The sequence below is a fragment of the Hyla sarda genome, chromosome 8 (genome assembly GCF_029499605.1).
Source record: "Hyla sarda isolate aHylSar1 chromosome 8, aHylSar1.hap1, whole genome shotgun sequence".
In the NCBI taxonomy this organism is placed as follows: domain Eukaryota; kingdom Metazoa; phylum Chordata; class Amphibia; order Anura; family Hylidae; genus Hyla; species Hyla sarda.
Window position 1 is genome coordinate 198258659 of NC_079196.1, and position 12233 is coordinate 198270891.

Below are 12233 nucleotides of genomic sequence, written 5' to 3' on the forward strand. Positions count from 1 at the left end.
AACCCAATTTCTCTCAAGTAAAGAAATACCTTGTATGTGGATGTAAAGTGCTCTGTGGGTGCACTAGAGGGCTCTGAAGCAGGGCCGGCAAACCAGGCAATTGCCTAGGGCCCCCATCCCACAGGGGGCCCCCTGCCGGCTGTTGAGTAGGGGGGGGGGCAACTGTTTTAAAGTGGCCGCAGCATTGGCTTCTTGTTACAGATTAGCAGCCCGTCCGCGGCCACTTTAAAACATAGCAACAGTATTCCGACCGCCGCTCCCGGGATCTACTGCTATGGCCCATAGGCAGTGGTCGGTGGGGGCAGTAAACAGGCATACAGCCTCCAGCCATACACTGTATATGGCTGGAGGCTGTATGTCTGTGGGGGAACATACTGCACCTAATGTGGGGAAACTACACTGCACCTAATGTGGGGAACTACTGTATACTGCACCTAATGTGGGGGAACTACTGTATACTGCACCTAATGTGGGGGAACTACCGTATACTGCACCTAATGTGGGCAATTATACTGCACCTAATGTGGGGAATTATACTGCACCTAATGTGGGGGAACTACTGTATACAGCACCTAATGTGGGGGAACTACTGTATACTGCACCTAATGTGGGGGAACTACTGTATACTGCACCTAATGTGGGGGAACTATACTGCACCTAATGTGGGGAATTATACTGCACCTAATGTGGGGGAACTACTGTATACTGCACCTAATGTGGGGGAACTACTGTATACTGCACCTAATGTGGGGGAACTACTGTATACTGCACCTAATGTGGGGGAACTACTGTATAATGCACCTAATGTGGGGGAACTACTGTATACTGCACCTAATGTGGGGGAACTACTGTATAATGCACCTAATGTGGGGGAACTACTGTATACTGCACCTAATGTGGGGGAACTACAGTATACTGCACCTAATTTGGGGTAACTACTGTGTACTGCACTAATGTGGGGGAACTACTGTGTACTGCACCTAATGTGAGTGAACTACTGTGTACTGCACCTAATGTGGGGGAACTACTGTGTACTGCACCTAATGTGGGGGAACTACTGTATAATGCACCTAATGTGGGGGAACTACTGTATACTGCACCCAATGTGGGGGAACTACTGTATAATGCACCTAATGTGGGGGAACTACTGTATACTGCACCTAATGTGGGGGAACTACTGTATACTGCACCCAATGTGGGGGAACTACTGTATACTGCACCTAATGTGGGGGAACTACTGTATACTGCACCTAATATGGGGGAACTACTGTGTACTGCACCTAATGTGGGGGATTATACTACACCTAATGTGGGGAATTATACTGCACCTAATGTGGGGGAACTACTGTGTACTGCACCTAATGTGGGGGAATTATACTGCACCTAATGTGGGGGAACTACTGTATACTGCACCTAATGTGGGGGAACTACAGTATACTGCACCTAATGTGGGGGAACTACTGTATACTGCACCTAATGTCGGGGAACTACTGTATACTGCACCGAATGTGGGGGTACTACTGTGTACTGCACCTAATGTGGGGGAACTACTGTGTACTGCACCTAATGTGGGGGAACTACTGTATACTGCACCTAAAGTGGGGGAACTACTGTGTACTGCACCTAATGTGGGGGAACTACTGTGTACTGCACCTAATGTGGGGGAACTACTATATACTGCACCTAATGTGGGGAATTATACTGCACCTAATGTGGGGGAACTACTGTATACTGCACCTAATGTGGGGAATTATACTGCACCTAATGTGGGGGAACTACTGTATACTGCACCTAATGTGGGGAATTATACTGCACCTAATGTGGGGGAACTACTGTATACTGCACCTAATGTGGGGAATTATACTGCACCTAATGTGGGGGAACTACTGTGTACTGCACCTAATGTGGGGGAACTACTATATACTGCACCTAATGTGGGGAATTATACTGCACCTAATGTGGGGGAACTACTGTATACTGCACCTAATGTGGGGAATTATACTGCACCTAATGTGGGGGAACTACTGTATACTGCACCTAATGTGGGGGAACTACAGTATACTGCACCTAATGTGGGGGAACTACTGTATACTGCACCTAATGTCGGGGAACTACTGTATACTGCACCGAATTTGGGGGAACTACTGTGTACTGCACCTAATGTGGGGGAACTACTGTGTACTGCACCTAATGTGGGGGAACTACTGTATACTGCACCTAATTTGGGGTAACTACTGTGTACTGCACTAATGTGGGGGAACTACTGTGTACTGCACCTAATGTGGGTGAACTACTGTGTACTGCACCTAATGTGGGGGAACTACTGTGTACTGCACCTAATGTGGGGGAACTACTGTATACTGCACCTAATGTGGGGGGAACTACTGTATACTGCACCTAATGTGGGGGAACTACTGTATAATGCACCTAATGTGGGGGAACTACTGTATACTGCACCTAATGTGGGGGAATTATACTGCACCTAATGTGGGGAATTATACTGCACCTAATGTGGGGGAATTACTGTGTACTGCACCTAATGTGGGGGAATTATACTGCACCTAATGTGGGGGAACTACTGTATACTGCACCTAATGTGGGGGAACTACAGTATACTGCACCTAATGTGGGGGAACTACTGTATACTGCACCTAATGTCGGGGAACTACTGTATACTGCACCGAATGTGGGGGAACTACTGTGTACTGCACCTAATGTGGGGGAACTACTGTGTACTGCACCTAATGTGGGGGAACTACTGTATACTGCACCTAATTTGGGGGAACTGCTGTGTACTGCACCTAAAGTGGGGGAACTACTGTGTACTGCTCCTAATGTGGGGGAACTACTGTGTACTGCACCTAATGTGGGGGAACTACTGTGTACTGCACCTAATGTGGGGGAACTACTGTATACTGCACCTAATGTGGGGGAACTACTGTATACTGCACCTAATGTGGGGGAACTATACTGCACCTAATGTGGGGAATTATACTGCACCTAATGTGGGGGAACTACTGTATACTGCACCTAATGTGGGGGAACTACTGTGTACTGCACCTAATGTGGCGGAACTACTGTATACTGCACCTAATGTGGGGAATTATACTGCACCTAATGCGGGGGAACTACTGTATACTGCACCTAATGTGGGGGAACTACTGTATACTGCACCTAATATGGGGGAACTACTGTGTACTGCACCTAATGTGGGGGATTATACTACACCTAATGTGGGGAATTATACTGCACCTAATGTGGGGGAACTACTGTGTACTGCACCTAATGTGGGGGAATTATACTGCACCTAATGTGGGGGAACTACTGTATACTGCACCTAATGTGGGGGAACTACAGTATACTGCACCTAATGTGGGGAAACTACTGTATACTGCACCTAATGTCGGGGAACTACTGTATACTGCACCGAATGTGGGGGAACTACTGTGTACTGCACCTAATGTGGGGGAACTACTGTGTACTGCACCTAATGTGGGGGAACTACTGTATACTGCACCTAATTTGGGGGAACTGCTGTGTACTGCACCTAAAGTGGGGGAACTACTGTGTACTGCTCCTAATGTGGGGGAACTACTGTGTACTGCACCTAATGTGGGGGAACTACTGTGTACTGCACCTAATGTGGGGGAACTACTGTATACTGCACCTAATGTGGGGGAACTACTGTATACTGCACCTAATGTGGGGGAACTACTGTATACTGCACCTAATGTGGGGGAACTACTGTGTACTGCACCTAATGTGGGGGATTATACTACACCTAATGTGGGGGACTATACTGCACCTAATGTGGAGAGCTATACTGCACCTAATGTGGGGGACTACTGTATACTGCACCTAATGTGGGGGACTATACTGCACCTAATGTGGGGGAACTATACTGCACCTAATGTGGGGACTATACTGCACCTAATGTGGGGGACTATACTGCACCTAATGTGGGGGACTATACTGCACCTAATGTGGGGGACTATACTGCACCTAATGTGGGGAACTATCCTGTGGGGGGAACTATGCAAAAATATAAAATTGTACTATTCTGATCCCTATAACTCTTTTATCTTTCTGTATATGGGGATGTATGAGGGTCATTTTTTTGCGCTGTGATTTGTAGTTTTTATCGGTGCCATTTTTGTTTTGATGGTGACCAATAAAGTGACCAAAAATGTTCAAATCTGGTTAGTGCACTACTACGACTTTTGGGGCCCCACTTTTGATTTTGCCTAGGGCCAAGCCGGCCCTGATAAGAAGGGAAGGAGCGACAATGGGATTTTGGAGAGTGAATTTTGCTGAAATGGTTTTTGGGGGCCATGTCTAGGAAGCCCCTATGGTGCCAGGACAGCAAAATAAACCCACATGGCATACTATTTTGGAAACTAAACCCCTCAAAGAACGTAACAAGAGGTACAGTGAGCTTTAACACCCCACAGGTGTTTGACGACTTTTCGTTAAAGTCAGATGTGTAAATGAAAATGTTTTTTTCACTAAAATGCTGGTTTTCCCCCAAATTTTACATTTTTACAAAGGAGAAAATGCCCCCCAAAATGTGTAAACCCATTTCTTCTGAGTATGGAAATACCCCATGTGTGGACGTCAAGTGCTCTGCTGGCGAACTACAATGCTCAGAAAAGGAGTCACATTTGGCTTTTGCTCACATGTGTTTTGGGGGGCATGTCGTATTAAGGAAGCCCTATAGGGCCAGGAAAGAAAAATAAAAACCCACAGGTGTTTGACAATTTTTCATTAAAGTCAGATGTGTAGATATTTGTGAATGTAAAGTGCTCTGCAGGCGACCCCCCCCCCCCCCCCCCACATGTGATGCCATTTTGGAAACTACACCCCTTACAGAATTTAATAAGGGGTGCAGTGAGCATTTACACCCCACTGGCATTTGACAGATCTTTGAAACAGTAGGCTGTGCAAATGAAAAAAATCCTTTTTTCATTTTCACAGACCACTGTTCCAAACATCTGTCAGACACCAGTGGGGCGTAAATGCTCACTGTACCCTGTACTACATTACATGAGGGGTGTAGTTTTCAAAATGCTGGGATGATGGTGAGGTGGCACCAGTGCCACCTTACTCCTGCTGTCTCGGACGGCACCGATCATTCTTTTTTTTCCAGGTCACCGGGGACCCGATTTACTCGGAATTGCTGCAAATTTGCAGTGATCGCTGATATGGGGGTTCTCAGTACCCCCCAGGCGTTGTCATGGGATGCCTGCGTCCCCAAGAGGTTAAATATCTTTTCTGTCTGACCACAGTGCTCTCTGCTGACACCTCTGTCTTTTTGCAGAAGCAAATCCCCATAGAAAACCTCTCCTGCGCTGGAGAGTTCCTGACATAATAAAGGTCTGTGCATCGCTCCCATTTACCCTTATACAGCACATTACAAGGTTTACCAAACTACTATCTGACATTCTTCATCATCAGGCCCCCTCTCCTACATAGAACAAAATGGATAAACTGCCCAATCCCTGACACAGTAAAACATAGAATCAGACTGACTTAAATTTAACAAAGAACAAAAATAATGTTTTTTTTTTGTTATTTTTTTTTATTTTCAGGTTTAAGTCACATTCGGTAATAAAGTCACATCCGATTAATTAGTCACATCCGGTTAATAAGTCATATCCAGTAATAAAGTCACATCCGATTAATTAGTCACATCCGGTTAATAAGTCATATCAGGTAATAAAGTCACATCAGATAAGTCATGTCCGGTATTTTCTGTTATAGACAATTTCAGTGGTTCTCCCAGTCTGTACATCTATCTCAGCTGTCAAGAATTTCCTGCATTTCTGGGTGGATAAAAGAGAACCCGCAGAATTCTGTGTTGTTCGTTGAATCCACTTGGTCTTCACTGCAGGAGATGAGATCATTCTTGTTGAGATCCTTCTTATCAAAACTGCTGATTTCACTTGGAGATTGCACTTTTGGCTTGTAAGGAGGCTCCACTTCTCTCCTCTCAAGTGCCGTCCAGTTAATGGTATTAAAAAAGGGATGATGCCTGATATTGTCTGCCACACCCAATCTTTTGGTTGGATCTTTCTCCAGCAGCTGTTGTAGGATGTCCCTTGATTCCTCAGTTATCCAGCTTGGATAGTTGGGCGTATGTTCTTTAATCAAGTTATAGGTCTCACGTTTGTTACGCCCAAGGAATGGCAGCTCTCCTATCAGCATAGTGTAGAGAAGAACGCCGAAGGCCCACCAGTCCACAGTAAAAGTGTAGCTTTGCTTCAGCACCATCTCTGGAGCCTTGTACACTGGAGTCCCACCGAATGAGTTGGCTTTTCTACCGTTGGAAATGTTCTCTATGCTCAGTCCAAAATCTGTGATTTTGATGTGGCCGTCCTTATCTAACATTACGTTCTGCAATTTCAGATCCCCATGAATGATGTTCTTGGAATGCAAAAACTGTAGGCCAGATGATATTTCAGCTGCATAGAAAGTAGCCCTGGGAAGATCAAATCTTCTCTGGTCATTCAGGTGACCGAGCAGGTCTCCGCCATTCAGCAGTTCCATCACAAAAAACAGATGTTTCTTGGTCTGAAAACTGCAATATAGGCGAGTGAGAAAGGGGTGTTCCCAGGCCAACGCAAGAATACGTTTCTCTATCATTGGAGCCTCCTTCTTTTTAACCTTTCTCTTCTTCAGGGCCTTTATAGCAAAAAACTCATTTTTGCCTTTCAGTTGAGATAAAACAACCGTCCCATAGCCGCCTTTCCCGAGTACCTTATGAAAGATGAAGTCATCTTTGCTGACACATTTTTCGGAGGCGCTGTCCTTCTGGTTGTCTGCTGGTTTCTCAACGATGACTTCTATGTTCTGGTCTTCTGCAGGTTGGTCTTCTGCAGGTTGGTCTTCTGCAGGTTGGTTTTCCTTGTTTGGTGTTTCTACTACAACTTCCTTCAAGTCATCTTCTGCAGATTGTTTTTTATTCCTTGGTGTCTCTATAACAACTTCCTTCAAGTTGCCATCTTCTGTAGCTTTATATTTCTTTTTAATGCAGATGTACAATATGACCCCGATCACTAACAGGGCCAATAATACAATCGGTAGAGCAATAAGATAAAGCTCCATGATCGCTCTCAATCACAGTCACAGTCTGATGAGAGGTGAGTAAAACTGAACATTTCAGTATGTCCAGCATTGTGACATCATCGATGACCCGTTCAGGACTGGGACAATTTTCTTTGGTGCATTTTAGTTTTCCATCCACAGGGCTTTTTTGCACAACCGATTGTACTTTGTAATGACACCTTCTATTTTACCATAAAATGTACAGCAAAACCAAGAAAAATGTCATTTGTGGAGTAGGAATTAAAGAGAAAAAAAAACAAAAAAAAAGGTTGCAACTTTTGGGGTTTTTTGTTTTACACAGTGCAGTTCATGGTAAACCTGGCATGGTCTCTTTATTTTGTCATTTAATATGATTTCAGCTCATATTTACATGTGTTTTATACAATCACACTACTTTAAAAAAAGTTTTTTTTTTTTTATAACAAAATAAATATACTTACAATGACTCTATTCTGAACCTTATGACTTTTGCCATCTTCCATGTACAGGACTGTTTGTGGGGCGGGTTGCACTGTGATCTACAGTTTATAATGGTAACATTTGCCATTTTGCTTTAGAATGGACTCATTGGGAGAGATTCATCCAATCCCGTGCAGAGGAAGAGTGAAGCAGCCGCCCACAGCGACCAGTCAGGCCGCAAATCCCATCTTTTTAAAGGCCTATGAAAAATGAAAGTAGCGATCTGACTGGTCTTCATGGGCGACTTATCCACTCCTCCTCCACACGGGTCCCGATAAACCTCTCCCATGACAGCATATTTATACAGCATATTTATACAGCATATTTATACAGCATATTTATACAGCATATTTATACAGCATATTTATACAGCATATTTTTTCGTATTATAATGTAAGTCAATGGCAAAAAGATTCTATAGTAAGGTATACCGCAGAATCTGTTTTAGCATCTAACGTTTATGTTTTTGTCCTTTTTAACACGTTAACGAACATGGATGTGTATACACATCCAGGCAGATTGCACGTTCCCGCACCAGGACGAGTATACACATCCATGGTTCTCGTGGGTGCTGCCCAGTGCACCCACGAGATCATGGCATGTACTCGGCTGTAACACACAGCCGGGAACCTGCCGCACTGCCAGGACTGAAGTAAACTTAGGTCCCGGCAGTTTAACCCTTACAGCCGCGGTCGTAAGCGACTGTGAGCTGTAAGGAGCTGTCTCTCTCCTGTAGCACCCCGCAATGATCGTGGGGTGCTGCTAGTTACCTGGGCTGCAGGGGGTCTTTACAAGGACCCCCAGGTCTACCCCGGTTATTGCCTGTTAGGACGTGCATGAGGCACATCCTCATATGCAGCCTGCCAGTGTAAAATAGGCAGGCAGCATATAACTGCAATGCTTTGGAATACCAAGTGTTCCAAAACATTAAAAAAAAAAGTGTAAAAAAAAATATATAAAATAAACAAAAGTGTAAAAAAAAGTGCAAAATATTTTTTTTAAAAGTGTAAAAAAAATAAAATAAAATACAAAAATACATTTATAAAATAAATATAATGAAAAATAAAAATGCATAATATGTAGGATCACACGGCGCACATCTGCAGCATATTACATGCTGCGGATGCCCGCCAGCAGTCACAATAATGAGCTCCCTGCTGCAGCTGGGTAGCTTTGTGTGTCCACTCATGGCGGCGGATTTCCTGTTGGCAGTCATGAGGGAACACATTGAGCTACCCAGCCGCAGCAGTGATCTCACCCTTGTGACTGCCGGGAGCATTCGCGGTGCGAAATATGCTGCGGATGCGCTCTATGTGACCCTACACTGCGTCCTGTTCATACTGCGTTTCAGCAGTATGTCAGAGGTATCCGTCAGCATCATGTCAAAAAAAGTGATGCTGATATATACTGTAGCAGCTCCATACATTTCTGAATGAGACTGCTACAGTATACATTGGCATCCCTTTTTTGACATGACAACGGACACCTATACTGCAGAAATGCAGTATGAATGGGGACTATCACCCAAACCCCCCCCCCCCCTCCTTCCCTCCAACAAAATAAACAATTTATTTTCTTTTTAACACCCAGTGATGTATATATTGGCCATGAGTGGGCGCTTATTCCCCCAACATGACAGTTATATATGGATATATCCATCAGGAACTTTAACTGTCACTGCTAGCCGACCAAGGAGCGATCAGAGTGGTCCCCTGGTCCAGCCAATATACTTGTAGGGGTGCGGTATTGTTCTGGCAGCTCCGATCCTTTGCAGGCATGGGGTGGGGTCTATAATTCATATAATGATGCCCTGAAAGCCAAAGGGTCCTACCAGACGGTCAGGTAACCAAATAAAGAATTTGTGGAAAAGAAAGCTAATTGCTATTTTTTTCCACTGACTTTGAAATAATTCTAGCCACACAATAATGGCTCAATGTAGTCAGTTTTGCCCTAGGTGAATACTTTAGGAGGCGTAGTTTCGAAAATGGGGTCACATCTGGGGGTGCAGTATTGTTCTGACAGCTAGAATGCTTTGCAAGATGAAGTGCGGCCTATAATTTGTATAATGATATCCTGAAAGCCAAATGGGGCTCCTCTCCTTTTGGGTCCCACCATGTGGCCATGCAACCAATATAGCCTAATCGGGGATATTTCTGAACACGGGATGAACAGCATAATCAAATATTGGGGGCATTTTTTACTTTTCAGATGCATTGTACAAAATATATATGTCCCACAAATTATGCATTTGTGAAAAAAAAAAGAAAATTAAAATTTTTCCACTGACTTTGTAACCATTCTAGCCACGTACTCACATTTGGTCTAGGTGAATACTTTAGGGGTTGTAGTTTCCAAAATGGGGTCACTTGTGGGGGTTCTGTATGGTTCTGGTAGCTAAAACCCTTTGCAGGCATGAAGTGCGGCCTATAGTCCATTCAGCGTAAAATGATGCCCAGAAAGCCAAATGGCGCTCCTCTCCTTCTGGGTCCTACCACGCGGCCAAGGAACCAAAAATGGCCTAAGCGGGGATATTTCCAAACACGGTCCGAGCAGCTCAATAAAATATAGTGTGCGTTTTTTTCAATATCAGAAGCGATGTACAAAAAATATGTCCCACAAATGATGCATTTGTGAAAAAAAGCTAATTTCAAAATTTTAACACTGACTTTGTAATAATTTCTGCCAAAAAACTATGGTATTAAAATACTCACTGTACCCCCCTAGTGAATACCTTGAGGGATCTAGTTTTTACAATGGGGTCATTTTGTAGTGGTGCTGGTGTGTGTGTGTGTGTGTGGGGGGGGGGGGGGGGGGTCCTATGTTCTACCACCTTCAAATTTCTGCAAACCTTGCATAGCACATTAAAAAAAAACACTTACTTTTAAAATTTTCTACATTTTCTAAATTTCTAGTTAATTTTTTGGCTTCTAATTCATTTAAAATGTTAATTAAAAACTAAAGAAAAACTTTCAAAATAAAATAGACATCTGACAGTATAAGTTTCATAAACTTTTTGGTCAGAAAGTATAAATATATGCAACCTATTAGTGTTAAAATGGCAAAAAAGCGTAATTTTATTTAAATTTCATTATTTTTTACATTGTAAAAAAAAAAAACTACAAATGATATCGGCGTACTTTTACTATGTACATGAAGGACAACTTATAACAAAAAAAATTGTCAGAATTATCGTGATTGGCAAAACGTTACCAGAGTTATTCCCTAATAAAGTCAGACATCCCAGATTTGAAAAAACAGGCCTGATCTATCAGGGGCGCACAGGTTTACTTGTATTGGTCCTTAAGGGGTTAAGAGTATATGCTAAATGTAAACCAGGGATGTGGAAATTGTATCGCCCGACTCCCGGGACATGCAGTTCAGGGCGCCGGGCAGGTGAAATCTTCAGGCGTTTAGTCCCGATTCGGGCAAGCAGAGCTAAATGCCTAAAGAATTCACATATAACGGGGCAATCAATTTTACCCTGTAACTAAACTCCTATAGACTCTGTGCACTGCAGCCTATAGCGAGCCGCGCAGGACGACAACATCCCGGCGTAGGCTCGTGCGATGACATCACTCATCGCGCACCCCTCTGTCCGGACCGAGGATGCGTTCCAGTAACAACAGTGACCGCCGAGCCCCTGAGCCTGCCGGAGCACACATGGGGGTGGAGGACAGGTACCAGGGGATCAGAAAGGAGGTGAGGTTTGGTAAATAATGTGGTACAGGAGAGGAGAGGGGGGTTGGGCTGAAATAGAATAACAAAAGGGGCATTAGAGGAGAGGGGGGTATAATGACACAGGGGGCATTAGAGAGGGAATATAATGGCACGGGGGGAATACAATGACTCGAGGGGGGGAATATAATGACACAGGGGGCATCAGAGGGGGGAATATACTGGCACAGGGGGCATCAGAGTGGGGGGAATATAATGGTGCAGGGGGCATCAGAGTGGGGGGAATATAATGGCAAAGGGGGCATCAGAGGGGGGAATATAATGGTGCAGGGGGCATCAGAGTGGGGGGAATATAATGGCAAAGGGGGCATCAGAGGGGGGAATATAATGGCAAAGGGGGCATCAGAGTGGGGGGAATAAAATGGCGCAGGGGGCATCAGAGGGGGGAATATAATGGCGCAGGGAGCATCAGAGGGGGGAATATAATGGCGCTGGGGGCATCAGAGGGGGATGTAATGACGCAGGGGGCATCAGAGGGGGGAATATAATGGCACAGGGGGCATCAGAGGGGGATGTAATGGCGGAAGGGGCATCAGAGGGGGTGAATATAATGGCGCAAGGTGCATCAGAGGGGGGGATATAATGGCGCAGGGGGCATCAGAGGGGGGAATATAATGGCACAGGGGGCATCAGAGGGGGATGTAATGGCGGAAGGGGCATCAGAGGGGGGGAATATAATGGCGCAAGGTGCATCAGAGGGGGGGATATAATGGCGCAGGGGGCATCAGAGGGGGGAATATAATGGCACAGGGGGCATCAGAGGGGGGAATATAATGGTACAGGGAGCATCAGAGGGGGAGGGGAATATAATGGTGCAGGGGGCATTAGAGGGGGGGATGTAATGACACAGGAAGCATCAGAGGGGGTAATATAATGGCGCAGGGGGCATCAGAGGGGGGAATATAATGGCACAGGGGGCATCAGAGGGGGGAATA

The 12233-nt window shown here is 44.8% G+C and overlaps 1 protein-coding gene across 1 annotated transcript; it reads right to left on the reverse strand.

Moving 5' to 3' along the window:
- Positions 1-5552: 5552 nt before the first annotated feature.
- Positions 5553-7147, reverse strand: LOC130285096 (protein kinase C delta type-like). The gene has a single exon (XM_056536292.1). It carries the CDS (start codon positions 7102-7104, stop codon positions 5797-5799), a length of 1308 nt encoding a protein of 435 aa, XP_056392267.1. The 5' UTR covers positions 7105-7147; the 3' UTR covers positions 5553-5796.
- Positions 7148-12233: the final 5086 nt, after the last annotated feature.